The sequence below is a fragment of the Drosophila serrata genome, unplaced genomic scaffold, assembly GCF_035046125.1.
Source record: "Drosophila serrata isolate PLE 108 unplaced genomic scaffold, ASM3504612v1 contig_276, whole genome shotgun sequence".
NCBI classification, from domain to species: Eukaryota; Metazoa; Arthropoda; class Insecta; order Diptera; family Drosophilidae; genus Drosophila; species Drosophila serrata.
The window spans coordinates 6,937,389-6,962,203 of record NW_028257174.1 but is presented as its reverse complement, the minus strand read 5'-3'; the positions used below and the strand labels follow the sequence as shown (position 1 = coordinate 6,962,203).

Genomic DNA, 24,815 nt, shown 5'->3' with positions numbered 1-24,815 from the left:
AAATATAAACAAATATTTTTAAAAACAACAAAGTAATGTCATTACATTTATTACAATTATTTAAACATATATTGACAGTTTTATAGTTGCAGGTTTGCATTTTCCTTTACTTCTACCAATCCTATGGCAGCTATTACTATCGTCCGATTTGATGTTGTTTTAACTTCTGATTATAATTATTTACCCAGCAATGGTATAGAAATCCATAAAGAAATCATATTTCTAGTGATATTTTGTGTTAAGTAAACATACTAACATTAGTTATTTTTATGCCCAAAGAAATCATTCAACTTTACTTTTTTGAAAATAAATTTTATTTATTTTTTATTTAGAATGATTAAGTGCTTGATACATTTTCACATTTGTTCAAGTATTAAAATAAACATTGTTTTTCATAACTTAGGTTTTTAGTTTTCAGTAATTATTTAGATTTTACGAAACTTTCAACTTTATTTTATAGTTTCTAAAAAAAATGTTTTATATGGCAACTGTTTTCTTTTCAGTTCAAATATCGTCGTCATCGTGAAAACTTAAACATAAAAATTGGTAGGAACTTTGCGTACTTCGGGGTTCGTGTACCCGGATGGAATCTTCAGTGGTAAAAATTGGTTAATTTTATAAATAAATGCTTCAATAACTTCCAAGAAACTCTCAATTGGAAGGCTTTTCCTTTCTTGCAGCTTCTTCCAGCCAATATCTCTCTAGGAGTTTACTGTTTTGAAATAAAATAACCAAAGTTCAAGTAACCCAAGATTTTCCGCTCTCAGGTTAGAATTTACGAAACTTTCAACTTCGATTTATAATTTCTAAAAAAAAAAAAACAAAAAAAATGTTTGTGTATGGCCACTGTTTCCTTTTCAGTTTAAATGTTAATGTTGAAAAAAAAAATCACATCGTGAAAACTTAAACATAAAAATTGGTAGGAACTTTGCGTACTTGTACCCGGATGGAATACCTTCAGTGGCAAAGTTATTTTGGTTATTTTTATAAAGAAACTCTCAATTGGAAGGCTCTTCCTTGCTTGGAGCTTCTGCCAGCATGTATCTCTCTAGGATTTTACTGTTTTGAAATAAGATAACCAAAGTTCAGGAAACTAAAGAAATATTAAGGTAAAGCTAAGACTTACCTATTAGAAAAGCCATCGGTAGGACCGCCGGCCTCAAGCCTTCTGTTTTGCATGGATTCACTGTGTTGAATTAAAGAGAACACAATTTTCAGAAACTAAAGAAATGTTAAGATACATTTAAAACTTACGTGGCTTGCTTGTGGATCTGATTCAACATATCCATCTCTTCCATCATCATGGCGACGTTGTTGACATCGCATTCCTCGTCCAAGTTGGACAGTTCTTCGTCGGACGACATGTCGTCAGTAACAGTGTGTTCACTGTCATAGATGGTTTCCTTTACACTTTTGTAAGCCTAAAAATAAATATGCAGACTTTAGACAGAGGATGATGAAGAGGGTGCTCCATACACACCACCAGGTTGTGGAGAGTCTTCAAGTTTTTCTTCGTGGCATCCTTGCCCTCATCGTTGTCCTGGTAGTAGGACTTCTTCACGTTGGCCTTGGCATCGATCAGTTTTGTGACATGAGCCAAGAGTTCTTCAGCCTGTTCGGTCACCTGCTGTAGGCGAGGCATCAGATTCATCTCGTCGGGAAATATATCCAGCGGGACGTTCGACAGGCAGCTCTTCTCATGCTCCGCCTGCAGTTTCTTCTGCTCCTCCTGAAGCTCTTCCAGATCCACTTTTATCTGTGCAGTTTCGACGAGCTGCAGCAGCGAGACGGTGGGGCAGGTAACACGTGCTTTTTCGCGAGAACTTTGCATGCAACTTACCACTTGGGCCAGGCTCCTTTCCAGGAATTCGACGATTGCGTCATCGTCAACGTAGAAGTCCTGATACTCTGGTTTGTCAAATTCCTGAGACATGGTTATTGTTCGTTTTAAACTTTACTGAATGCACTTTTTAAATTATTTTTTTAGCAATGCACGCCGGTTGCACGTCTTAAGCTCAACGATGTCGCGGTAAGAAAGATCGAACAAGCGTCACTTATCGATATATTTAGCATTGGCCCGCGTGTCGAAGCAGTGCTGCATAATGTCTATAAGTCCGATATCGGTTAAACTTTATAAACTTTATAATTTATAATTTTTATATTGTTTAGGTTAGGCTTATTATTATTATAATTTTAAATATGAAACAGGAAAAGTTGTGGGATAAGTCAAAAGAAACTTCTGACAACTTAAATTCTAAACCTAACCCTAAAGTTCTGGGTACTACTTCTATAGTGGTGTTATCTTAACTTTCACCGGAAACCACGTGCAACTTCAGTTAACATTAATTAATAAATAATTATAATAAGAATTGTAATCCTCTTTTTATTTCATTTGCACTTCCAAATCCCTTAAAAATATTGTTCTTTTAATTACTGTATTATTTAAATAGCTAAATTCTTTGGTTAAGTTTAATTAAGGGAACTCCCCGGCATGTGAGCGGGAAAGGTAAACAATGCAATAACAATACAATGCATAAATGGAAAAGCCATTAAAAAATGACCAGACACACGAACCCAAAAGATAGTGACGCCTCAAAATCGTAAGTCATTAGCAAATCCTTCGAATTAGTCTCCCATTTGTCTCGTTAATCATCCCCTCCAGATGATAGGCTCGTGTCTATATGGCCAGTTGGACTGTGTGTTATGCAAGTACCAGGAAATCTCTGGCCGAGATCATGATAGAGATATGACCAACAGGTAAAAACATAGCGAGTTTTCCTGCTTACAACAAAAAGGCGATGGCGACGGCGGCGGCTTCGGCTGTAAATTGAGTTACATGCCACAACAACACACAAGGAATGGCAACTTTACTCTGCATGAGTCCGAGATTCGTTTGTTTGTCTTTTGTCACCGACACTGACACCGACACCGACTGAAGATGGGGTAAACCGACTCACCCATAGCCCCACTCGCCGTTTTCTCCCCTCTTCCCCCCTCATTTGGACGTCTTAAACAATTAAAAGTCAGTTAGGTGAATTTGATGCGGGACAGGGGGGAGACCGAACCCCAAGACGACAATGATGTTGGCAAAGTGAGGCATCGAAAGCAAACAAAAGTGCACTTGAAAAATATTATATAAAATATAAGACACTTTTAAAATATATTATTGAATATTTTGTAAAAAGAAATGCGGCTTTAAACTTTATAAAATATATTAAACTTTAGATTTTGCCAAACAAAGATCAGGTTTATATCATCTAAACTTCGATGTTCCTGTGCCTCAGTAAACATTAATTGGATAGTATTAAATATAAAATTGAAATCAGTCTTTAAATAATATTTTAAATCTTTTCTATAAGAAATGCTGCCTTGAGTTTTTTGAAAAATATTAAACTTTAGCTTTTACCTAACAAATATCTGGTTTATACCATGTACTATATACCATATGTACATCAATATTGCCTCATTTCAAAATATAAAATATAAATGGAAAACAATCTTTAACAATGTTATAACTAGTTTGTAATTATAATTAGAGACTTAAGCTTTATAAATACTTTTCAACTTAAGGGTTTTACTCTACATAGATCTGCTTTATATCATAAATAACTATATGTTTCTCTCTTTTCTCCCAGTGCCTAAGCAAACATGTTCATTGAGGGATCTCAGTAGAATCGGATGTGGGCTAAGCTTGGACCCCGGTGGCGATGTAAGCGATTTCCTTCTAATGACAATTCTTACATCTAAATTGTTTTTATGGCCGCCGTTTAAGAGGAACTCGCTTAATGATTTTGTAAGCCAAAAAATGTAATAATTAACAAAGGGAAGTGGTTCATGTTATCGTTCTAGTTAGATTTATATTTTCTTCTAGATCTCTGGATTTTCAAACTCCATGGAATCTTCAGCTTGGAAAAAATATGTTAACCGAAATGGCAACCTATAATTGCCAAGTCAGCCATGGTTTTCCCATCGACTTGGTGCAATGGTTCCACTTACAATGCGGAGTCACGCACACCCGGCGGAGACCCGGCGCAGAGACATTGAACCGGCGACGAGTGTGTCTTGTCGAACCTCGCCTTGAACTCGCCCGGAAAATGGAAAACCCTTGGTGAGGGACTGAGTTATCTTTTCGCACATACACTTAAGACAGAATTCGAATTATGCGCATATTTGAGGGCCCATACACGATGGCAAAGTGGAAAAATGCAGCGGCCAAAATGAAAATTAGTCAACTTAAAGACGGCAATTTGGCTTTGGATCAGCGCAACTCTTGCCCAGAAGAAGAGGGTATGGCATGGGCATGGGTATGCATATGTATGTATCCATGGGAGCTGGGATTTCAAACTGAAGGCGATGGCGACGACGATGGCGCTGGCTGTAGTATATAACATGGCCTGGGAGACTCTCGGGGACAGTGCGACCTTTAATGGCGGCATTGTGTGCTAAACAGCCTCGAAGTTGGGAGCACGGAGCTCGGTGCATGGTGCTCGGAGTTGGTACTTCCAAAGATCTCTGGCCAAAAGAAGCCCGCGTTGGCGGTGGCAAATTCTCACGCTCTCGGCAAACGCTCGGGGCTCCATTGTTCCCACAATTTTCCATTCATTCAGTTTGCTCTGCGATCTGTTCCTACTTAGTAATAAGTTTTGCCCCGGAATATAAAAGCACACACTATACTACACACTCCGTGCACACCACGGAACCCCGGGGCCTGTCATCATCGTCATGATTATCATCGTCGTCGTCGTCTTCGTCTTTGTCGGGGTAATGAGTCTGTTTTATATGGGGTTAGTAAGTACGTGGAATCTTTCCTATATACTCACGTCTCAATGTAAAGCAAGTACTCACTTGAAACCAGAGATCTGAAGCTCTGGAGAGTGTGAGGAGATCCAAATCGGATCACTTGATGGTCGATTGTGTGTGCCCGACACCTTATATAAAACCACCAAGCCAAGGGAAATTTTATTAAGAACCTGAGACGAATACCCATGTTTTTAGAGCCAGACCCAAACGGTTCCAAGATGGGGAAGAATATTCTCTATTTATATGTGACATTATTTAGCTTTAAGGGATAAATAATCTTTATTCTTAAATACTAATTTAGAAACATAAATATAAGAAAAGCTTGGGAGTTTCTTGCCTGCTTAAAAAGGAGGTCTCTATATGATTTTTGCCCTCTGTTCTATACATTCCAATCTGTATTTCCATTAAATTAAATATAATAGTATCATAAAATTCACATTAAATTAAAGCCTATTTTATAGCTTTCACAGTTTCTTCCACACATTCTTCATAATTAAAAGGCAGATCGTTAATTTAAATGCATCATCTTAATAATTTAATGAGAAATTGTTGAATTAAATGCTAATTAACTTGTCATGTTCTCTTTTAGTTGCTCTGAACAGGTAACTCCGTATTAGCCTAGATCATAACTATATAGTATATGTGAAAGAGACAATGTGAATGGGTTCCGTTGTCAACACACATATCTCACGGCATTTGCAGGGGAGCCACCAAGTGTGACATATTTGTGTGCCTGTGCCCGCATCATTATTATAAGTCTAATCACTTTCATTATGATCACGATCATCCAAATCTTTGCTACCGCCGCTTCTAGCCGTCTTTATGACTTGGGCACGTCGGTTATGGCTTTGGACCCGCGACCCGAATGGGCGGCGTCCACTGGTCTTGTCCGAGACGTGGTCATGAAGTACTCCGCCGGTGCGTAATTCCAAACTGTCGCCCATTCTGAGGGAGTGAGCAGGCGATCTGTCCCCGACGAACCGTCATTAAAACGTCGGGGAGACCCCTTTGCCACTCGCTCTCACACTGTGACCCCCAGCCCCCCACAAAGACGACCGTTAGTGCTGACAGCTATGAAAATATATATATATTAAAGCTATATAATATATATTAAATATACCTCCGTATCAGACTTTTTATTTATTTTAACAAGTCAATTTCTGGCAAGATTTTAAGCGAATACCATAACATTCTTGCTTCAATGTCTTATAAAATATTATATAAAAACAATATATAATAAATATTATATAAAAAATATAAATTATAATAGGTAAAATAAAAATACATATGAAATGGGCATCGTACAACTATCTATAACGCTTATTTAATTTAAACCCTTCAGGGTATTCTAATTTTAGTCAGAAGTCTAAAACTTAGTGAAGGACTCATTTCCGGCCCTATAAAGTATATATATTCTTGATCAGTATGAAAAGACGAATCGATCTAGCCATGTCTGGTGAAAAAAAAATTTGACCAAAATTTTCAAAATTTTATAAGGGGTTAAAATTTCCAAAAAAATATCATAAAAATTTTAGTTTCTTTAAACTTTAAATTAGTGATGCAGATTTGTTTATCTAATAAAATCCAACACAGAACAGTTTTCTGATTTGAAATTAATGCATTTTTGGCTTATTTATGATCGATTTCCGATTGAATATACTATATATATTAAATATTTTAATATAGTAATATTATCTTTTGTTGCTGTAGTGTTACGAAAGTAAATACGATGCGTATTTGTGTCCTGAGTGTTTTTTGAGTCTTGTAAGCTGGTGTTTAAGGGAGAGCCTGCAGCTTTACATATTTAGATTAAATATCAGTTAAAGCCTATCTTAACCTCCATGACTAAATGCTAGTTAGTAGCTACTGAGGCATCTCCGACCCCTGCTTTCTTTGGTCGGTTTGCATGCAACCGAACAACCACCTTTGCTGCCTGTCTCCGCTTCTGTTTTTTTTTACGGCCTTTCTTCGCCGCTTTGCTCGGTTTTTTGCGCATGCGCCCCCGAGACGGTGACGCTGGCAGAGAAAGCGACGGTGCACAGTGGATCAGTGCAGGTGGAGAACTTCAAGAAGCTGTCAGTTTTGTAAAGAAAGTGGAAATATAAAGGTCATCAATAATAATTTCTCATTAAAAAAATATATATAATAGTAATATGATATATAGGATTAACTGTTAACAATCCATTTACTTCCATATATTTTTTAATATTTTTAGGATATTCAAGCATCAATTGTTATGACTTTTAATACAAAAAGTAAGCTTAACATTATAAAAATGAAATAGTAGAGAATTCAACAAGGTTTTCAAGATATTAATGATTTATTAGTTATAGTTCTCAAGAAGTTCTGATTTCCTAATGTTGCATTTAAAACATATTCTGTTAGCTAGACCGGAAACCAAAGAGATCAGCTTTATTTTAGGTTTGACTAAAGTTCAACCTTTTCCCACATCCCACAGATACTCCCTTGAAACTGATCCCCGTTTAGGGCATTGATCTGAGACCACTGTGCGACGACGTTGGCAGAGAAAAAAAGGCCGAGATCGCGGCAAAGACTGAGACTGAGGCCGGCTAAAGACTGGGCTCGGTTTGCCTTTGCTCATTCGACTTCCGTCACGAAACGCGTTCGGACGTGCGACGCGTGGTTAAACTAGCAAGCTATCCAAGAAAATTAACCCGAAAATAGCAGCGATAATTTTCTCGTATTTTGTTTATGTTTCGTGCCCTGTTTTTCTCTTGTGTGTTTTTTTGGTGGTGAAAAAATACGAAATAAAAAAATAAAAACAAGAATGCCAGCAATGCTCGCTGGCGCGTAACACTCGAAGCAAGTCAACCCCCTAACGACGTACACCAAGCCGGGTATTATCTGGTCCTGGGACACTCGCACAGGATGCGCTCGAGTGCACCACCGCACCATCCGGCGCACCTGTTCCCCTCCGTGTGTGCTGTTCGTTGTCTTGTGTGTGTGAAATTCGGAATCTAACTCGCGTTTAATTTATGCAAAAGCGGAAAAACTCAACCTGTTGGTGGGAAAGCCCCACAAAAGAGACTCCCACACCAAAGGGAGGGAGATAGAGAGAGAGAGATAGCTATCTGATCCCGAATGGGAAATGTCCCTTAATTGATCCAAGGATCTAATCCAGGGAGAGGCGTGGGATCATGCTGATTGTGGACATGCTGACCCTGGCCTTGGCAAACGAGCCACCCATATGCGGTGGCAAGATGATGACGAACATGGTGTCCCATGGTCAAGGCAAAGTAGCAACAGCAGCAGCAGCAGCAGCAGGAACAGGAGCAGCAGGAACAGGAGTAGCAGCAATGCCTGACCAGGCTTTGTTGATGGCCAACAGTAATGGCGGTGGACTAGGCCATCACCACTTGGTAGGCGAGGCACGCAGCTCACGCGACCATGTCAATGGAGAGGCGCGTGCGCGTGCTGAATACACTGGCAACAACAACTGCAACAGCAGCAGCAACAGCAACAGCAGCAACAGCAACATCAACAGCAGCAGCAGCAACTGTGGCAGCAACAGCAACAACAATGGCTACAACTTTGGCGACACAAAAGCAACGGAAGTGGCCACGAAAACGATATGTGAGTACGCGCAACTCGAGCGTGAGAGCCAGAGCGTGAGCCAGAGCATGAGCGCCGACGCAGTGCAGCAACGGCAGCAACCACCCAATGTGACAGCCCAGAGTGGCAATGGTAACGGGAGCAGCGCCTGCTCAATACCTACAATTGGCAGTGAGCTTTCCAAAGCCAACCTTGTGCCAGCAGCAGCAGCAGTAGTCGTCGCAGCTGAGCAGCAGAGGCTACAGCTACAGCCACAGCCACAGACAGAGTCCGAGTCCGTGTCAAAGCCTCAGTCCGAGCCCATTAGCCATCCGTCTAGCGTTTCTGGCCCAAAATCTGGACATGCTGGCATAGTTTTATTGAAATTCAGTGAAAAATCGGTGGAAAGCCAACCAGAATCAGAGCCAGAGCGAACAGAGCAGGGCAGTACCAGGGCCACTCCGGCGGAGAAGTCGTTAGGCGACGTCGCGCGACGTACAGAAAAATTTGTGCAAAAAGGCAGGCGCGGGCTCGATAATCATAGTTTTTTTTTTAATACCAGTGAAAATGTGCAAAGTGCCAAGGCAGAAAGAGCAGCTAAAACAGCAACAGCAACAGCAACAGCAAAAGCAAACGCAGCAACACCAGCAGCAGCAGCACCAAAGGTAGCCACTCAAGCACCTGCAGCAGCGACAGGGTTAAGTTTAAGCAAGGAGCACGAGTCGAAGGAGTCGGGGCAGGCGCCATTGTCATTGCCATATTCGCAGGAGCAGCGAGGAGGAGAGCGAGGAGCAGAAGCTCCCACCAGCCACCCATATTTTTTGGGTGATAATGTCGCTGTCGGTGGCATTGCTGCTGTTGTCCGCCCACCACAAAGTGTGCCTGGCGGTTACGTGGATTACGTGAGAGCAGCGTCAGACCCGCAGCAATCTCCGCCAGCTTCCACTGAGAAGCTCATCGATTTCGAGTCCATTGAGGGACATACTGTGGTTGGAGCAGCAGCTGTAATAGCAACAAGCTGCAGCAGTGACCAGGATCTCATCGATTTCGAATGCGATTTGGAGTTGGGCGAGGACTTTGTGGCCAGCCAGCGTTTGAAGCGATTGCAGTATAATTTTCAGGGACGCGTGGCCAGCGGGAGTAGTAACATTGATTGTGTAAAGGCATCCTTGAGACCACAACAACAACAGGAACAGGAGAAGGAGAAGGAGAAGGAGCAGGAGAAGCAGAAGGAGGAGGAGCAGGAGCAGGAGCAGGAGCAGGAGCAGCAACAAACCATAAGCATAACAAAGAAACCACCCCCAGCAGAAGAGGCCACTAGCCAGAGTCAGAGCCAGAGCCAGTCCCAACCCCAACACCAGCCCCAACCCCAGGCTCAACCCCAAAGTGAAACCCAAACTCTGAAAGCTGGAAAGGATTCGACTGAGAAGAAGGACAATAAGACGGTTGCAACAGCAGACTCAAGTGCAATCCAATTAGACGCCGATTGTATTCCATTGCAGCAATTGCCAAATGAAAGCGAAAAACCAGTCACAGCTGAAAATTGCCAGGCAACTTTGCTGAGAACGCCAACTGCTGGTGAGCAGCTTCAGTTGCCACTGCGCCGGTGCGAGGAGAGCAAGGACGAGGACGAGGACGAGCTGCCGAGCGAGGACTCGTGCTTGGATTCGGCAAACCAGACCAGCGACCAAGTGGTGATTGAAATCGAAACGGACGAGGAGGAGGTGGCTGCAGGGAGAAGCAGCATCAGGATTAGGAGCGCCTTTGTCCCAGCAATCAGACAGCAGCATCGCGACGATTACAACCATCATCATCATCATCAGCAGCAGCAGCAGCAGCTCCATCAGCTCCACCAGCTCCAGGCAGCGGATGCCGGTGAGGAGGACCTCTTTGGGCCACCGCTCAGTGAGTTCGATGTTCAGCGTTTTAGCGAGTACTTGAAGGCCGCTCGACAGCTGCAGTGGAGCACCAGCCAGTCAGCCACCAGGAGGAGCTGCCACCACACGGATCTTAAGCCTGTGAATCGTGGAGAGACCACCATCAGCAGCACCTTTCAGTGCTACGACGAGCTGCTGGCCGAGTTTGTCAGCGAGCAACAGGAGGAGTGCGAGGAGTACGAGGAGGAGGAGGAGGAGTCCAACACCGATAGCGACGATAGCAACAACGATAGCCACAGAGCCTGCCAGTGCCATGAGTGCCTAGCCAGCCAGGAGCAGGAGGTGATTAGCAACAGCAGCCGCACAGATCTAATAGTTACAGGGCGAGCTACCCCACCACCACCACCACCACCGCCACCGCCTAAACCCTTAGCTCCAATCCCTACCAGCGACGGCCACACGATGCGCGAGGTCAACGGCCAGCTGCGCGGTTTGCTCAAGAAACCAAATCGCCCGCCGCCGGCGAGAAAGAACCGTGTCGTCTTCGATGAGACACGCAACGAGTTCTTTGAGGCGGATTACATTATACTGATACGTGAGGATTGCGCCTACGATGAGGAGGACGAGGAGCCCTGCACCTGCGGCGAACATGAGCTGGTGCGTCTGTGCTGCGAGGAGGGTTGCCAATGCAACTATGCGGTGAATCCAGCCGAGGCTGCGGATGGTCGGACGCCACAGGTGAGTGGGAGATGATATCTATAAGATTCCTAGATAGGATATTTTAAGATACATCATTGGCTAGGCGTTTGAAGTAGAGATAGTTGAGAGTCTCTTTTATTTCCATTTTAAATATTCAGTAACCTTTGAAGCTATAGTTCTTTGCTAGTACTTATTGAACTGCTGGTATTGTTAATCAGTTAGGTCTCTTATTCCACTGTATTTGTGTTCCAACTCAATCGGATTGCGTTTCTCTTTCTGTCCGGTTCCGGGACTGCATAAGCTGATTAGTCAGCGTCTCGGACTCCGGTCCGGGTCCGGGTCTGGGTCTGGACTCCGGCTAATGAGGGGGCAACCCGAGCCACACCTTGGTCCTTCCTTACTATCCCATTTCATTCCGGCTAGGTGACTACTTAAATTGGTTTATTACTCACTTTGTGCACTTCTACTCCGTTCTCTTCGATGATGATGCCTGTGTCAAGTTTAAGTTGGAAGACTTGCTGATTTTTCATACTTAGTTGCTATATATTGCTATATATTCCCCTTGCAACGTGGATCGTTAGGCAAAATAAGAGAATTACAGCCAAGAATACATATAAAGCAAAGGCAGGTGAAGAATGAAAGCATAATTGAAGCAATCATCACCAAAAATAAGTCGAATTTCATATATCAAGCTTAAAATTGTATAGAAAATATAGATTTACCATAAAATATTATTATTACGATGTTAATATCATATCACATCATGTGTTTATAAACTAAATTTTGATACCCTTGACAGGTACTCAAATTTCATTCAGAAGGTCAAAACGCAGTGAAGGAATCATTTCCGACCCTATAAATCATATATATTCTTGATCAGCATCAACAGGAGAATCGATCTAGCTATCTCAGGCAGGAGAAAAAAATTATAAAATTTTTCAACATTTTTTAAGGGGTTGCATCGTAAAAATTTCCACAAAAATTTGACAAAAATTTAACTTTTTTAAAATTTTAATTTGAGTATGCAGATTTATTAACATTATAAAAACTAACGCAGAACAGTTTTCCGAAGTGAATTTAATGCATTTTTGGCTTAGTTATGATGATTTTTATGGAGTAAAATGCTTTCTTCCTATTTTCTTAATCGATCGTTATATCGACCTTGTTTGCAGTAATCTGATATATAAATTGATCGTAAATTAAAATATAATATTGATATTATCAATAGAATTTCTCTAAGATTTTTTCCCATTTCCCAAATATCAATCAGTAATTATAACATTGGGTTTCGATAATAGTATCATATATTCACACAAAATATAGATTTATATATGGAGTTTTCATGTACTTAATATTTAATCCAGCTTAAGTAATCTCTTGATTATCATACATATGTACATATATATTATTCGCAAATGAAATGGATTTCTCAGCTGGCTTTCAATATTTGATTCCCAAAACTAGAAGTAGAGACTATTTTTCTTGGGAATTTCAGTCAGATTACCGTCTGTCTGTCTGTCTGTCTGGCTTTGAATGTTGGTTTATCATTTACTCAACCAGAGTGATGACTTGAGGCTGTCGATGTCGCCTTGTCTTGAAACACTTGCAAATTAGGAGGAGCCTGGAGTTGTTTTCCTTTTCAATTCAACGTTATCTCCTTGCCATGACTGGGGAGGGTGTGACATGCCAGCCTTTCCATGTTAATTACGGCCAAAACGCAGGGCTGTCCAACTTTTGTTATCGGTCTAGAGAGGGGGTAGGGTGTAGGACTCAGGACAAAAGCACAGCGGCCCCAGTGTCCTCGATTTGTCGCCCCTTCTCTCTTACCACCCAAGTGGCAGTCAAGTAGGAGTCAAGCCGCACACACAGATACAGATACAGATACAGATACAGACGCAGGCACAGATACACAGATACACAGATGCGGAGATACGCAGATACATGGCATCGCTGGGCCATTGTGCGGATGGCACATAACACACATAATAGCTGCGAGTTTGTCCTCGCATTCTCTATTGGCAAGTGTGTATAAATCACTTAAGAACTTTTATACAAAATGCTTTTCTTGTGCCAGTAACTTGAAACTGCAGCACAACATTGTTGTCTCTGTGTGTTGTTGTTCTGTCTGTCTGTTTGTCTCTCTGTCCTGGCCATCCTTCGACATCGCCAGTGTTTGCCAGTGATGGATTGTTTTATGAATTGCGGGCGTCATCGTCATCGTTGTCGCTTGGGTGTGTGATGAGCTGAGCGAGCGCGTTGTATGTGTTAAGGACATTCAGGAAAGTTGCCTGCCTCGATTCGGACCTTTCTTCCTTCCACTCTGACTGCCTTCCCTGATTCCTAACCTCCTCAACACTCTCTAGTCTCTTCGTCTCCGTCTTCGTCCTCGTCAGCGTCATCATTATCATCATTGCCGCTCTCACCTCGACACTCGTATCGATCCTGAGCGGCCCTCGAGCTGCGTTTAAATTTCAATTTGCTGCCACATAAGCGACACTTGAGTGCGCCGCTTTTTTGCTTATCTGCTCCCACTCTGTCTCTCCCTCGTCCTGTCTGGGCAACAAGAGTGCCTGGTGCATGGTGCAAAAGTTTCAACTTCCAGTATAGTATAGGGATATATGTGTATATATAATTTCATAAATTTGTGTGACCTAATAGAGGCGGGTTTTTGCTCAGTGCAATGCCCAATGCACTTGACTTGGCGCTGCTCAAGTGCGTCCCCTTCTAGGCTGTGTCTTGAATCAGGATATGTGTGTGCTCTCTGAAGAGTTTAATATGCATTTAGTGTGTGTAACAAGTTTACCCAGTGCATTGCATAACACACTCTCTCTCACACACACAACCAGCTAGCCACATCCGCATCCGCCGCATCTACTTCCTCTCGGAAAAAGCAGACACCGCATTTATGCAAAAGTTTTCCCGAGAGAGTTATGGCAGGACTCTACACCCCCCCCCAAAATAAAACTAAAATAGGTAAGGATGTGTGTTCCTAGTTCCTTAAAGGAAGAAGTCTCGGCCGGGAAGATCCTTGTCTAGACGATGCAGCAGCAGGCTAGCTGCAACACTTGCAAATAAACAGGATTTTATTTTTTTGGGCAGTTCCCCCGGGGAATTGGGTATGGAATTCGAAGCCCATATCCCATCCCATCCTTTTGAGTGCCACTCACACACAGATACACATGTGTGTAACATAACTCTTGTGCACTTCCTTTGCTGTCGCTGTCGCTGTGTGGCAGGATTTCGCTTTGGCTTTTTACAACTTCAGCTGGGTTTTTTCAGCCGGAAAAGTGGTAGGACTTGCTGACAAAAAATATGTACATGATTTTATGTGACATGATATTTTATAACCAAAAAAAAAGGCAGAGCTTTTCGTTTTAAAACTAAGCCAACAAAAGGGATTCTTCTATTCAAACAGAAGAGTTTCTCACAAATCATAAAAGAAGAAAGCATTCATTTGTTTCTCTTCATTCTTGAAAGAATGTTAGTAAACATAGTTAGTTGATAAACTAACTAAAAATGATTGTACTTTTGCCTTACATGTGAAATATACTTAGTTCTACAATAAGAAAGTATATAAAACACATATTAAATTAAATTGTCTTGGCCTTAGAACTTTAAGTAATAGTAGCATTGGGTTTGTATTAAGCTGTCATCTTACATTACCCTTGTGGTTAAAACTTGTGGCTTTTGGCTTCAGAAATCCATCTATATTTGCCAGAGAAAACACTCACTCCTGGCTGCATAACCCACATCGAAATAAACACAGAAACAAACACAACCATGTAACTCGATTAGCTTAATTTGCGGTGTTGCAGTGCTGCAGTTATTCATCCAACCTTACCTTCATCTCTTTAACCTGGCTTCCTCTTTGCAGAGCCCCAAATATCAGCCACCCATTGAGTTCGTGGACGATGCTGCACTCAGTCCGCCCGATGGCTACAAGGATAGTAGCCTGAAGAACACGCTCGGCGGCGCCCTCAGCGGTCACATCTTTGGGGCCCAGCATCTGCAGCAATTGCAGGTTATCCAGCGCCTCCAGCAGCAGCGTGCTGCCATGCTGGCCGCTCGCAATGGTGGCAATGCAACCAATGCTGGCCAGATACCGCCACCACCACCGCCCGTCGGCTCAAACCAGCAGCAGCAGCAGCAACAGCAACAGCAGCAACAACAGCAGCAACAGCAGCAGCAACAGCATCCACAACAGTCACATCAACAGCCGCATCATGGAGCGGCCATGCAACAGCAGCAATCGGAGGAGGATCTGCAGGGTGTGTGCACCGAGTGTGCCGAGTGCGCCGAGTGTGCGGCCAAGCAGCTCCAGGAAGCAGGTGAGCAAGAAAGATACATAGTAAAAGCTGTAACTTAAGGCAAATTAACATTAACAGATCAAAATTGGTTTCAGAAGTTTAAAGATTGTGCTTGATTTGCATAGAAGTATACAATTTTAAAGGGAAATACAATCCGGGAACATGATTCATGATGTCAGGCTTGTCTGTCCTGCTTGACAGTCCTGCCAGTACAATTTCCATCCGCATCCTTGTCCACATCCATATCCCTGCCGCAATGCAATTAACGGACTCTCCCCCAACGCAGCCTCGACCGTTCTTTTCATTCACAAACGCTTTCGTTTGCCTTTGTGTAATCTAATTATGAATTATTTAAGCAAACATTCGCCCAGGCCGTTGACAATCTGCTTCGTTTCGCTCTGCCTCAGCCTGGGTGTCCTTTAAATTGGACGCCATTTTTAATGCTTCCTGTTTTGCCTTCCGGGAAGGAGAGGGCTGCACTTGCTCTCCTGCGGTGGCAACTCTCTAGTTAATTTAATTCGAAAAACTGTTGCCGAGGGCCCAGCAGGGTTCACAGACGTTCAGAGAACCTGCTCCTGGCCGGGGATATATACATACATTTCATTACGGTCTAGGATTTACTCTATATATAAACTATATAAATTTAACTGTTACCAAGGCTTCTTGTGCAACCTTTTGTGGCCTTGCCCTAAACTATTGCAAATCAATAGTTAACAACTGCCATTATCAGTGGGCAGAAAAATAATTCCATGGTGACGACAATTCAAACCCCCAACCCAATCCAAATAATGTCTGAGGAGGGGGACCCGCATTCCCACACAAGTTTTGCCAGCGAGTCTATCGAATCTATTGATTGATTTACGGCAACATGACTTTCTCCACACCCCCAATCACCCAATCCCTGCCCAAGTAAAGGATATTCGAAATGGAAGCCCTGCTGCTGCATCTGCTTCTACTTCTACTTGCTGCATTTGCATTAATTCCGATGATGATGGTCGTCACGGTTTATTGACTGCCAAAGCGGCAAGCAAACGGAACGAACCTGGAACAGGGAACTGGCACCCGGCACCCGGATTTTGAGCTGAGCTGAGCCCAGGGTGCCCAGTTGGTGCTCTTCATTAATTGTTGCGCCTAACGAACCGCGAATGCGACAAGCCCCTCGGCGACAAGCCCAAGTTGAGTGCCAGAGCTCTACCTATGCCCAAAAAATAAAAAAATAAAAATACAAAATATATAAAACACTGTGCGTGGCCCCGAAAGCACGCACAACATATTCCGATCCTTCAAGCGCGCTTCCGCTTGGCCAGCAACAGGCGGAAGTGCCCCGAACTTTTACTGCCGATTAATCATCGCTTTTGGTTTTTTTTGTTTTGTGAGAGGGGTCTTTCCTTCCCCTTTGCCTTAAAAAATATAAATGTTTTTGCTCCACACCCTTTCAAGTCAGTTTTCATATATCAAATTCGTTTATATAAGCTTATTTATTTAAAGAAATTATGAATATTTAATAAGTAAGAACAAAGAAAGTGAAGTAAAGGTCTCTGGGGTGTGATTTGCCTTTGAATCCATAACTAATTACTCTCCCCCTCTCTGTTATTTAGTTATTTACATATGTATTACCTTCCACCCACAGAATGCAGTTCCCCACAGTGTCCGGAGGAGATGACACCGCTGGGTGTGCCAGCTGTGGCCATTCTGCCATTGCACACCAGCTCCCCAGAGCGTCGCATCACCCAGAAGGAGATCATTGCCGGCGAGGAGAGGCCCAAATATGTGCTGCAGTCGCAGTATAAGCCATCGCCCACAGGAGGTAGGTTCCTCACATACATATGTATATATATATACCCCTTTGAACCTACATACATATATACATATCAAATCCAAATCCGTATCAAAGCCAACCTTTTGGTCATTATTAGCTTTATCATTATGCATTTATGCACGGCATTAGCTACCATGGCCATATTGCACAACTCATATGAGCCACCTTCGATGACGCTGGGCCCCCTTAAGTTATTCACACTTGATCCAAGGTCCCATTGAAAATTTTCCATTTGAGCATTGTCAGCAAATTGATTTGTTTGTGCTTTTATAATGCAATTACAAAGGTAACAAAGGGTTAAATCAAAAGAATAGAAATCTGGCTGTGAAAAGAGGCTACAATTTAAAATGATGTCCTGATTAGGCAAAGCTTTACCTGTTCAATGTTGTTTTCGATACCAAATTAAAGATCTGAGGACAAGAGAATTGAATATAACTAAAAAATAATTAAATTAAAAATGTAAATAAATAAATGGACTTATTATTTACTTGTATTTATAAACCGCTTTCGCTCTTCGAGATAAAATGTAATATCAAAGCCATTTAATCGCTTCCACAATTGGATCTCGTATGCATCCGCATGTGAACATTATATTATAACTTATATTCAGCATCCTTCAGCATACGATCTCGTCTTCATATCGACATATATCCGATTCGATCTCGATCTCTATATCCATCTGAATGCCCAATAAAAATGCTCTCTTTTGTCCGTGCTTAGTGGCCAAGTCTAGAAGGGAGTCCGGCAGTAGTAGCAAAGCCATTTCGGGATCAGCCTCCGGCTCAAGCGCCGTCTCAGGCTCCACCTCCAACACGGGCTATGGGTTAGGCCTAGCTCCGGTACCGGTAACGGTTCCAGTGCCGCTTCCGGTTACGGTTCCACACCCAGCCATCAGTAGCTCCTCCAAGAATAAACGATTTGTTGTTGAAACCATTACCACTATGACCACAGTGACCGAGCGTCGGATCATCCGGGAGGCGCACGAGGATGTGGCTGCCGCACCAGGAACTGCTCCACCTTCTGTAGTCTCAAGCGGAGCGGAGATGCCACCTGCCCTGCCGGCTAAGGCGAGTGCCACAGCAGCCGCTGCTGCCGCCGCAGCCACAGCCGCTGCAGCGGCGCCCAATGCCTCGGAGCAAGTCCAGCAGCAACAGCAACAGCAGCAACAGCAACAGCAGCAACAGCCACAGTTTGACGCCCAGAAGCCGCCACCCATACCGCCCAAGGAGACATCGCCCACGCAGATCAGTGGCATTCTCAAGGGCGGCAAGCTCTGGAAGCAGGACTCCATCTCCCAGGTGAGTTTAAGTCTTTAGGAGATCAACGAGATCCTTAAATTGACCTGTGTGTCTTCCAGCAATCGGATGACCAGAACAACACCACTTCCGAGGACGAGAGCGGCACCACCAAGCGCTCGGTGAGATTTGTGACCGAGGATCAGGCCAATGCTGGCACAGACAGCGATGCCCAGTCCCTGGCCGATGAGCTGGACGACAGTGAGAACCAGATCAACGAGCTGATCCCAATCAAGAAGCACTCGACGCTGTTCAACAATGCCCTGCGTCCCAATTCCGCGGTGCGTCAGCTCTTCCCAAGCGTCTCGGCCCATCAGGCACCGGTGCTCACCTCGGAGGCCTTGCGCGCCTTCGATGAGTCCAAGCGGGCCGGTTGCCTGGTCACCCATCTGCCGGGTAGTTGTGGCGACTCCGATACCCTGCGTCGCAGCATGGAGCGCAATATACTGCGTCGTTCCCTGATCAAGTAAATGTCCCGGATAGCCTTCTAGCAAAGAAACCTCTTCCTCATTAACACTATGTTTATTTCTTACAGGAAAAAGGCTGTCAAGTCAGATATTTCGCTGGAGGAGCGCATCAAGCAGCTTACCTGCGACATCGACGAAGACCTGGCCGAGGAGCTGCAGCGGGCGGTGAACGAAGATGCCGAGGCTGCCGCCGATAGAGCTGCCGATGAGCTAGCCCAGCGGGATAGTCCCGCCGGTGAGGAGAATCCCAATCCCGTGCCCGGCTCCGGTCCAGGCCAAAAGTTTGTGAATGGCGAGAAGAGCTTCTCGCCCAGCAGCTCCGTTTCCAGCTCCTCAAGTGGCTCGTCAGCCTATAAGAAGATTGCCGATATCTTCAATCGTGACAAGAAGCAGGAGAAGATCATGGAGATGGAGGAGAATCCCATAGTCATTATACCACAAGAGTGCCGTTGCCCGGCTGCTCCTGATTTGGGCATGGGCATTCAGGTGCCGGTGGTGCACACCCAGATCCATCGCACCCCACCCCGACAGACGGAGCCAAAGCGCCAGTTCCTGTCCTCCACTCTGGCCCCGCTCACCGCCTGTGTGGCCGGCAATAAGGACGACCTCTCCTCCTACTACACCCTGGCCGCTGCTGCCGCCGCCCATCCGCACGCCCATGGCCACGCCCATGCCCATGCGCACGCCGCCCACTATGCAGCCGCCGCTGCGGCCGCTGACTTCAATATGGGTCACCTCCTGGGAGCAGCTGCAGCAGCGGCAGCCTCTGGGGATCCAGCGGCCCAGCATGCAGCTGCCATGGCTGCCCAGGGCTTGGCCCAGGGAATGGCTGTGGCCGGCGGAGGAGGAGTAGGAGTTGGAGGAGCAGATGATGCCCGGAAAGTGGCGCCCGATGTGATTGCCGGTACGCCGGGACAGGAGGCAGCCGGACGGCAGGAGCAGGACGAGCTGGCCGCCTTTGCGCAGGCGGAGGCCAAGCGGACCGAGCAGCTCAAAAAGCGATACACGGGCGCAGATCCCTCACAGTCGCAGGCCAGCAGCGACGATGACGAGCAGAATGACTATGGGTTCAATAAGCGGCCATCGGTGCGCGGCATCAAGCCCAAGTTTAGCTCCACCAACGAGATCCTGGCCCAGATGCAGGAGCAGCTCAGTGCGGCGATACCCACCGTGGTGAATAGCCAGCCGGTGCAGCAGGCCGTAAAGAGCTATGCCATGCCCAACACGCTCAAGCAGAATCCCTCGCCCCAGAATGTGCCACAGACTGTCCAGCAGCAGCAGCAGCAGCAGCAGCAGCAGCAGCAGCAACAGGCACAGCATCAGGCACAGCAGCAACATCAGCAGCAGCAACAGCAGCAGCAACAGTTGCAGCAACAGATGGCAGCTGCTATGCAAAAGACGGAGCAGCGAACGTGGAGCTTCTACAGTGAGACCGGAGAGCAACAGCGCTTCCCCATGGACGCGGCTGCCATACAGCAGACCTACTACCAGACCCTGCCCGCCGGCACCATGTTCCGCCAGACGATGATCCAGCAGGGAGCCACAGCAGCCGGCGGAGCGGACGATGCCTCGCTCCTGTATGCCGCCGCTGCTGCTGCACAGAATTGTCAGAGTATGACGGCCACGAATGTGGCCACCGCCACCGCCATCGAGCAGAGCAAGCATAGCAGCTACAGCAGCCACTTTGCCAGGAGTCCAACCCGGCGGCCAGAGTCACCGCCGCCGTTGAGGAACTACCATCAGACCATGGTGCTCATACCGTACAATGCGGAGACCTATTCCCAGTTCGCCACCAGCAGCAGCGTCGATCCCAAGCTGGCGCATATCCAGCGTCAGAATATTCTCGAGTACCAGCAGGTGAGAGTCCAAGGGGATCAGTCGGTTGACGAGGTGAGAATCCAAATGTGGGTGTGGTCAAACGTATAGATATTGTAAAAGCGAAACTAACCCCATGCTAAATCTTTTTAAGCCTCACTCTAATCACCGGTTGAGGTTAACTAATCGAGATAATTGCAACTTTACAGTATTGTATATAATTGTTTTTAAAAATAATAATTCGTTTTAGTTTAAAGTTAACCGTTGCTAAGGTTAACTTTTATCTAGGCAAAAGAATAATAACATTAGATAACCTAGAGAGGCAGTTATATAGTGAGTTCTGTAAGGAATACATTTACTATTATGCTACGCATAAAAACAGCTAAACGAAAGTGAAAGGAAGTGCTACTGAAACTTACTAACTATAACAAAGCATGTTTATGTTTATGTATATATAACAAACTAATATTTAACCACCAGTTGCGGGTAATTAATGTTTTATATTAATTTCTAAACTATTCAGTGATTATTAAATTGGATAAGCTACTAATGTTTCTGTCTCCTTCCGGTTTAGGTCACTCAACAGACGATCCGGGTGCCCATTGGCTATGCCCTGCCCGGCATGCAGTTGCATGTGGTCAGTGGGCGTGGCCATGCTGCCCACTATGCCCAGCATCAACAGCAGCAGCAACAACAGATGCAACAGCAGCAGCAGCGTCTGATGCAGGGACACTACCAATTCGGACCAGAGGGCGGAATGCCCGGGTTCAGTGAGCGTGGAGTTCCAGAGGGAGCGGCGGCGGTATCGCATAGTGATTGCAATGCCATGGTATCGCCAACGTCAGCGGCACAACAGCAGCAGCAACAGGTGCAGCAGCAGCAACAGCAGCAACAGCAACAACAACAGATGCAACAACAGATGCAACAGCAGCAGCAGCAGGCGGCAGGAGTGGGCTCCGCCCAGGCACAGGGATCCGTGTATTATGCAATGAATGTATGACCCGCGCTTGAATAGTCGCTGCCAGCGGCGGTCATTGTCGAGCGCCGCCAGTGTCAACGTGTCGAGTTGTCAGCGACTTCAGTTCATTTGGGTGGAGGTGGTATGGGCGGTGGATTGGGTGGTTTGGGTAGATGAGCGCCAGCAGGTGCAGCTCCTACCACATCCATGTCCATGCCTTAGACCGGGAGAGAGAGAGATAAATAGAAAGAGAGAGAGAGAGATAGATAGAGAGTGTCCTCGAGATCCCATCCCATCCGCTGATATGTTGAGTTGCCCCTCAGTTGGCCCTAGCGAGCGTTATTCGAATCGGTTCATTAAGATCTTCCGTTAAGCACGAGTATTCGTATCTGTATCTGTATCCGTATCCGTATGCGTATCTTTAACCTTATCCGTAACCGTATCTGTAACCGTATCCGTGTTATCCGTATCTTTGTCCGTAGTGTTATTAATAATACCAATGCAGCAAGGCGGAAGTCCTTGTGAGGAGATCCCCAAAAAGTACACTTTAAGTTGAGCCTTGCCGTCGATGATTTTATTTAATAGTTATAAATGAAATGAATTAATTAATTAACAAGAGAGAGACAGAGAGAGAACGATGTTGAATCGAAACCAAAATAAAACCAAATCACATGAATTTACTTACATGCTGGGTGCTAGTATTGCAACACAACAAAATCACAAAGAAAATACACAGAAGAGCAACAGAATGAGCCAGAGATAGGAGGTTAGAAGAAGCTTAGGAATTAATTAAGTTATGCAAATGAAATTTAGCAATGTTAAACCTTAAAGAGAAACTATTTTTTTTTTTGTAACCGTATTTTTTAATTTAATTTATGAATATTATTGCTGTTAGCCAAGAAGACCGAGTTTTGCTCAAGGGAAAGTGCATTTGATTTTAAGCGTGTATCTATAAGCATACAGAAGCATACTTATTATTTATGAATTATGAATTATAATTGTATGCTAAACTAAATTAAACATAATTGAATTTTATTGAATTGATTGATATTACAAAGTATATATATATATATATTTCAATGTAGTGCAATTTGTTGCTAACTCCAAAAACACTCTCTTATCAAAGAGTATATAGTATATGTATATTAAAAATTAATTAAATTATATATATGTATAGGCCTAGGCTTATTTATCCATATTGTAGAGATATATTATTTTAAATTTAATTTAAATGATATTTTTTTCTTATTTTGTACAATAAATTTAAAATTTTCAACAGTCTTTTGGTTTTCTACGCTAAGCTTAATGTTTATACAACAAAAAAATACGATCTATGTGTACACGTACATATGTATATTTTGTATGCTACAGTTTGTTTGGGTTTCATTTGTAGATGATCGAACTCATCCTGCATCGCATTCCACCATATCTTCCTGAATGACTCTACGAGGCTGGAGGAGATTTCCAAATCTCCTCTATGCATTTCGAGAACTCCCCCCAATCGCAGCCTCTCTCAGCATCAGTGCCAAAAAAAAAAAATAAATAAATAAATAAGAATAAAAACGAAAGCTTGCATTGCATCGCATCCCATCATCACCTACATATACCTCCTGTTCTCATTCCATCTAGTCGATAAGGTACCTAACATAAGTATAGTGTCACTTAAATCACACAGACAGTGTAATGAGCAAAATGTTAGAGAGGATAAAAACGCAATCAAATCTGGTATTTTCCATAGGAATATATTGACACACACAACATACATTACATATACAACAAAATATAAATATTGTATTTCAAGTCGGATCAGATATTGTGTTTAATGTCTATAACGAACAAATATTTGATGAGCAAACACACGAATTAACAGTGCAATAGGGTTAAGGAGATGTGACAGCTAACCGGAAACGGAAGCGAGACAAAAGACAACGCAGTGTAAGGTGACAAGCGCGCAAGCGAGATAGTTAGATTGTTAGCCACAAAGAAAGGGATGGATAGATATAGAGAAGGATAGCGATTGAGCGCGCATAACGAAACAACTTAGACATAGAATTAACAACTCACACATATACAAAGCGATTAACGATTAACTATAAACGATTAATAATTAAAGATTAACTATAGCGCAATCTTAAGCGTTCGATATGCAATTTCTTTGGTTTACTTTCCTATTTTTTGTTCTCTTTAGTCTCTTCTTTGTTTCTCTTATTTTTTTTGTGTGTATGTGTGTCGCAATTTTACACTGAGAGAATTACGATAAACTAGAATTGACTAGAAAACGCAGCGCGATTTGCATATTATATACATAAATACATTTAGAGCCAGATAGAGAGCGAGAGTAAAGCGATAAATGATAAATGATAAATGATGAATACAAATATATATGTATATACCATACACAGGCATGCCATATGCATATATATATATATATATATATATATATATATTATATATATATATATATATAGTGTATATATATATATACATATATATACATGGATATATATACTAGATGTTTATGTAATACATAAATGGCATTGAACGAATTCCGAGCACATTGCAAAATTAATCCCCTGCCCCCAAAGAAAACAAAAAAAAAAACCAAATAAAATCGCATGAAATACCCAGTTATTTTTGTTCAATGCATGGATATCGACGGAAATACGAGTAAAACAATTTTTTCTATGCAAAATGTAGTTGAAACAAAAAAACAAAAAAATATATATATGAAAAGGAAATTATATAAACGAAAAATACATATAAATAAATAAATATATATATATATTTAGACACACATTTAGACGATGGTATATCCTATATTCAATTGACTTGGTTGAGATTTTCAGTTGCGTTTTTTCGGGCATGCAGAACAACAACAACAGAAAAGTGTATGTAATAGTATATATAATTATTAAGACCGAATATTCAAGCCCCCTGCATTACACTATATGTTATGTATGTATGCATGTAGGGGGCACGATGACAACAAGAATTGATGCGATCGGCACACGAATATATATATATATATATATACATATATGTATATCAAATTTCAACAAATATATGACTGAGCCAATGACTCAAAAATACATTTTAACAAAAATGAAAGCCAGAAATATATGAGAAATACAAAAAACAATATATAAACAAAAGAGTTCTAATCCTTTTCTAGTAGCTTTGAGCGGGTCTAAGGAGATGAAACAAAAGTTAATATATATATATTAGT

The 24,815-nt window shown here is 43.2% G+C and overlaps 2 protein-coding genes across 4 annotated transcripts; one reads left to right on the top strand and one right to left on the bottom strand.

The window, feature by feature from the left end:
• Positions 1–296: 296 nt before the first annotated feature.
• On the bottom strand, positions 297–2,090 carry LOC110181554 (uncharacterized). The gene is made up of 4 exons (XM_086835849.1): positions 1,841–2,090; positions 1,255–1,774; positions 1,127–1,186; positions 297–1,059 (listed from the first exon to the last, which is right to left on the bottom strand). The coding sequence occupies exons 1-2, from the start codon at positions 1,931–1,933 to the stop codon at positions 1,406–1,408; spliced, it is 462 nt and encodes a 153-aa protein (XP_086691975.1). The 5' UTR covers positions 1,934–2,090; the 3' UTR covers positions 297–1,059; positions 1,127–1,186; positions 1,255–1,405.
• Positions 298–24,741, top strand: LOC110181632 (uncharacterized). 3 transcript variants are annotated; one of them, XM_086835847.1, is made up of 12 exons: positions 298–919; positions 2,451–2,600; positions 2,663–2,757; positions 3,636–3,709; positions 3,872–4,108; positions 7,259–10,967; positions 14,803–15,256; positions 16,866–17,042; positions 17,775–18,352; positions 18,412–18,815; positions 18,885–20,673; positions 21,206–24,741. In XM_086835847.1, the coding sequence occupies exons 6-12, from the start codon at positions 7,959–7,961 to the stop codon at positions 21,629–21,631; spliced, it is 6,837 nt and encodes a 2,278-aa protein (XP_086691973.1). In that variant the 5' UTR covers positions 298–919; positions 2,451–2,600; positions 2,663–2,757; positions 3,636–3,709; positions 3,872–4,108; positions 7,259–7,958; the 3' UTR covers positions 21,632–24,741. The 3 variants fall into 3 exon arrangements, with proteins under 3 accessions (XP_086691973.1, XP_086691974.1, XP_086691972.1); XM_086835848.1 differs by lacking the exons at positions 298–919; positions 2,451–2,600; positions 2,663–2,757; positions 3,636–3,709; positions 3,872–4,108 and adding an exon at positions 4,713–4,784 and having other exon boundaries at positions 18,006–18,352; XM_086835846.1 differs by lacking the exons at positions 298–919; positions 2,451–2,600; positions 2,663–2,757; positions 3,636–3,709; positions 3,872–4,108 and adding an exon at positions 4,713–4,784.
• Positions 24,742–24,815: the final 74 nt, after the last annotated feature.

What these genes read in the sequence shown, in the direction of transcription:
- LOC110181554 (XM_086835849.1), bottom strand. Translation starts at nt 1,933, where the DNA reads ATGTCTCAGGAATTTGACAAACCAGAGTATCAGGACTTCTACGTTGAC. An exon ending in AAAGGAGCCTGGCCCAAGTG is followed by an intron (nt 1,775 to 1,840) that starts GTAAGTTGCATG and finishes TCGCTGCTGCAG; the next exon opens with CTCGTCGAAACTGCACAGAT.
- LOC110181632 (XM_086835847.1), top strand. Translation starts at nt 7,959, where the DNA reads ATGCTGATTGTGGACATGCTGACCCTGGCCTTGGCAAACGAGCCACCC. An exon ending in TAAGCCATCGCCCACAGGAG is followed by an intron (nt 17,043 to 17,774) that starts GTAGGTTCCTCA and finishes GTCCGTGCTTAG; the next exon opens with TGGCCAAGTCTAGAAGGGAG. An exon ending in ATATTCTCGAGTACCAGCAG is followed by an intron (nt 20,674 to 21,205) that starts GTGAGAGTCCAA and finishes CTTCCGGTTTAG; the next exon opens with GTCACTCAACAGACGATCCG.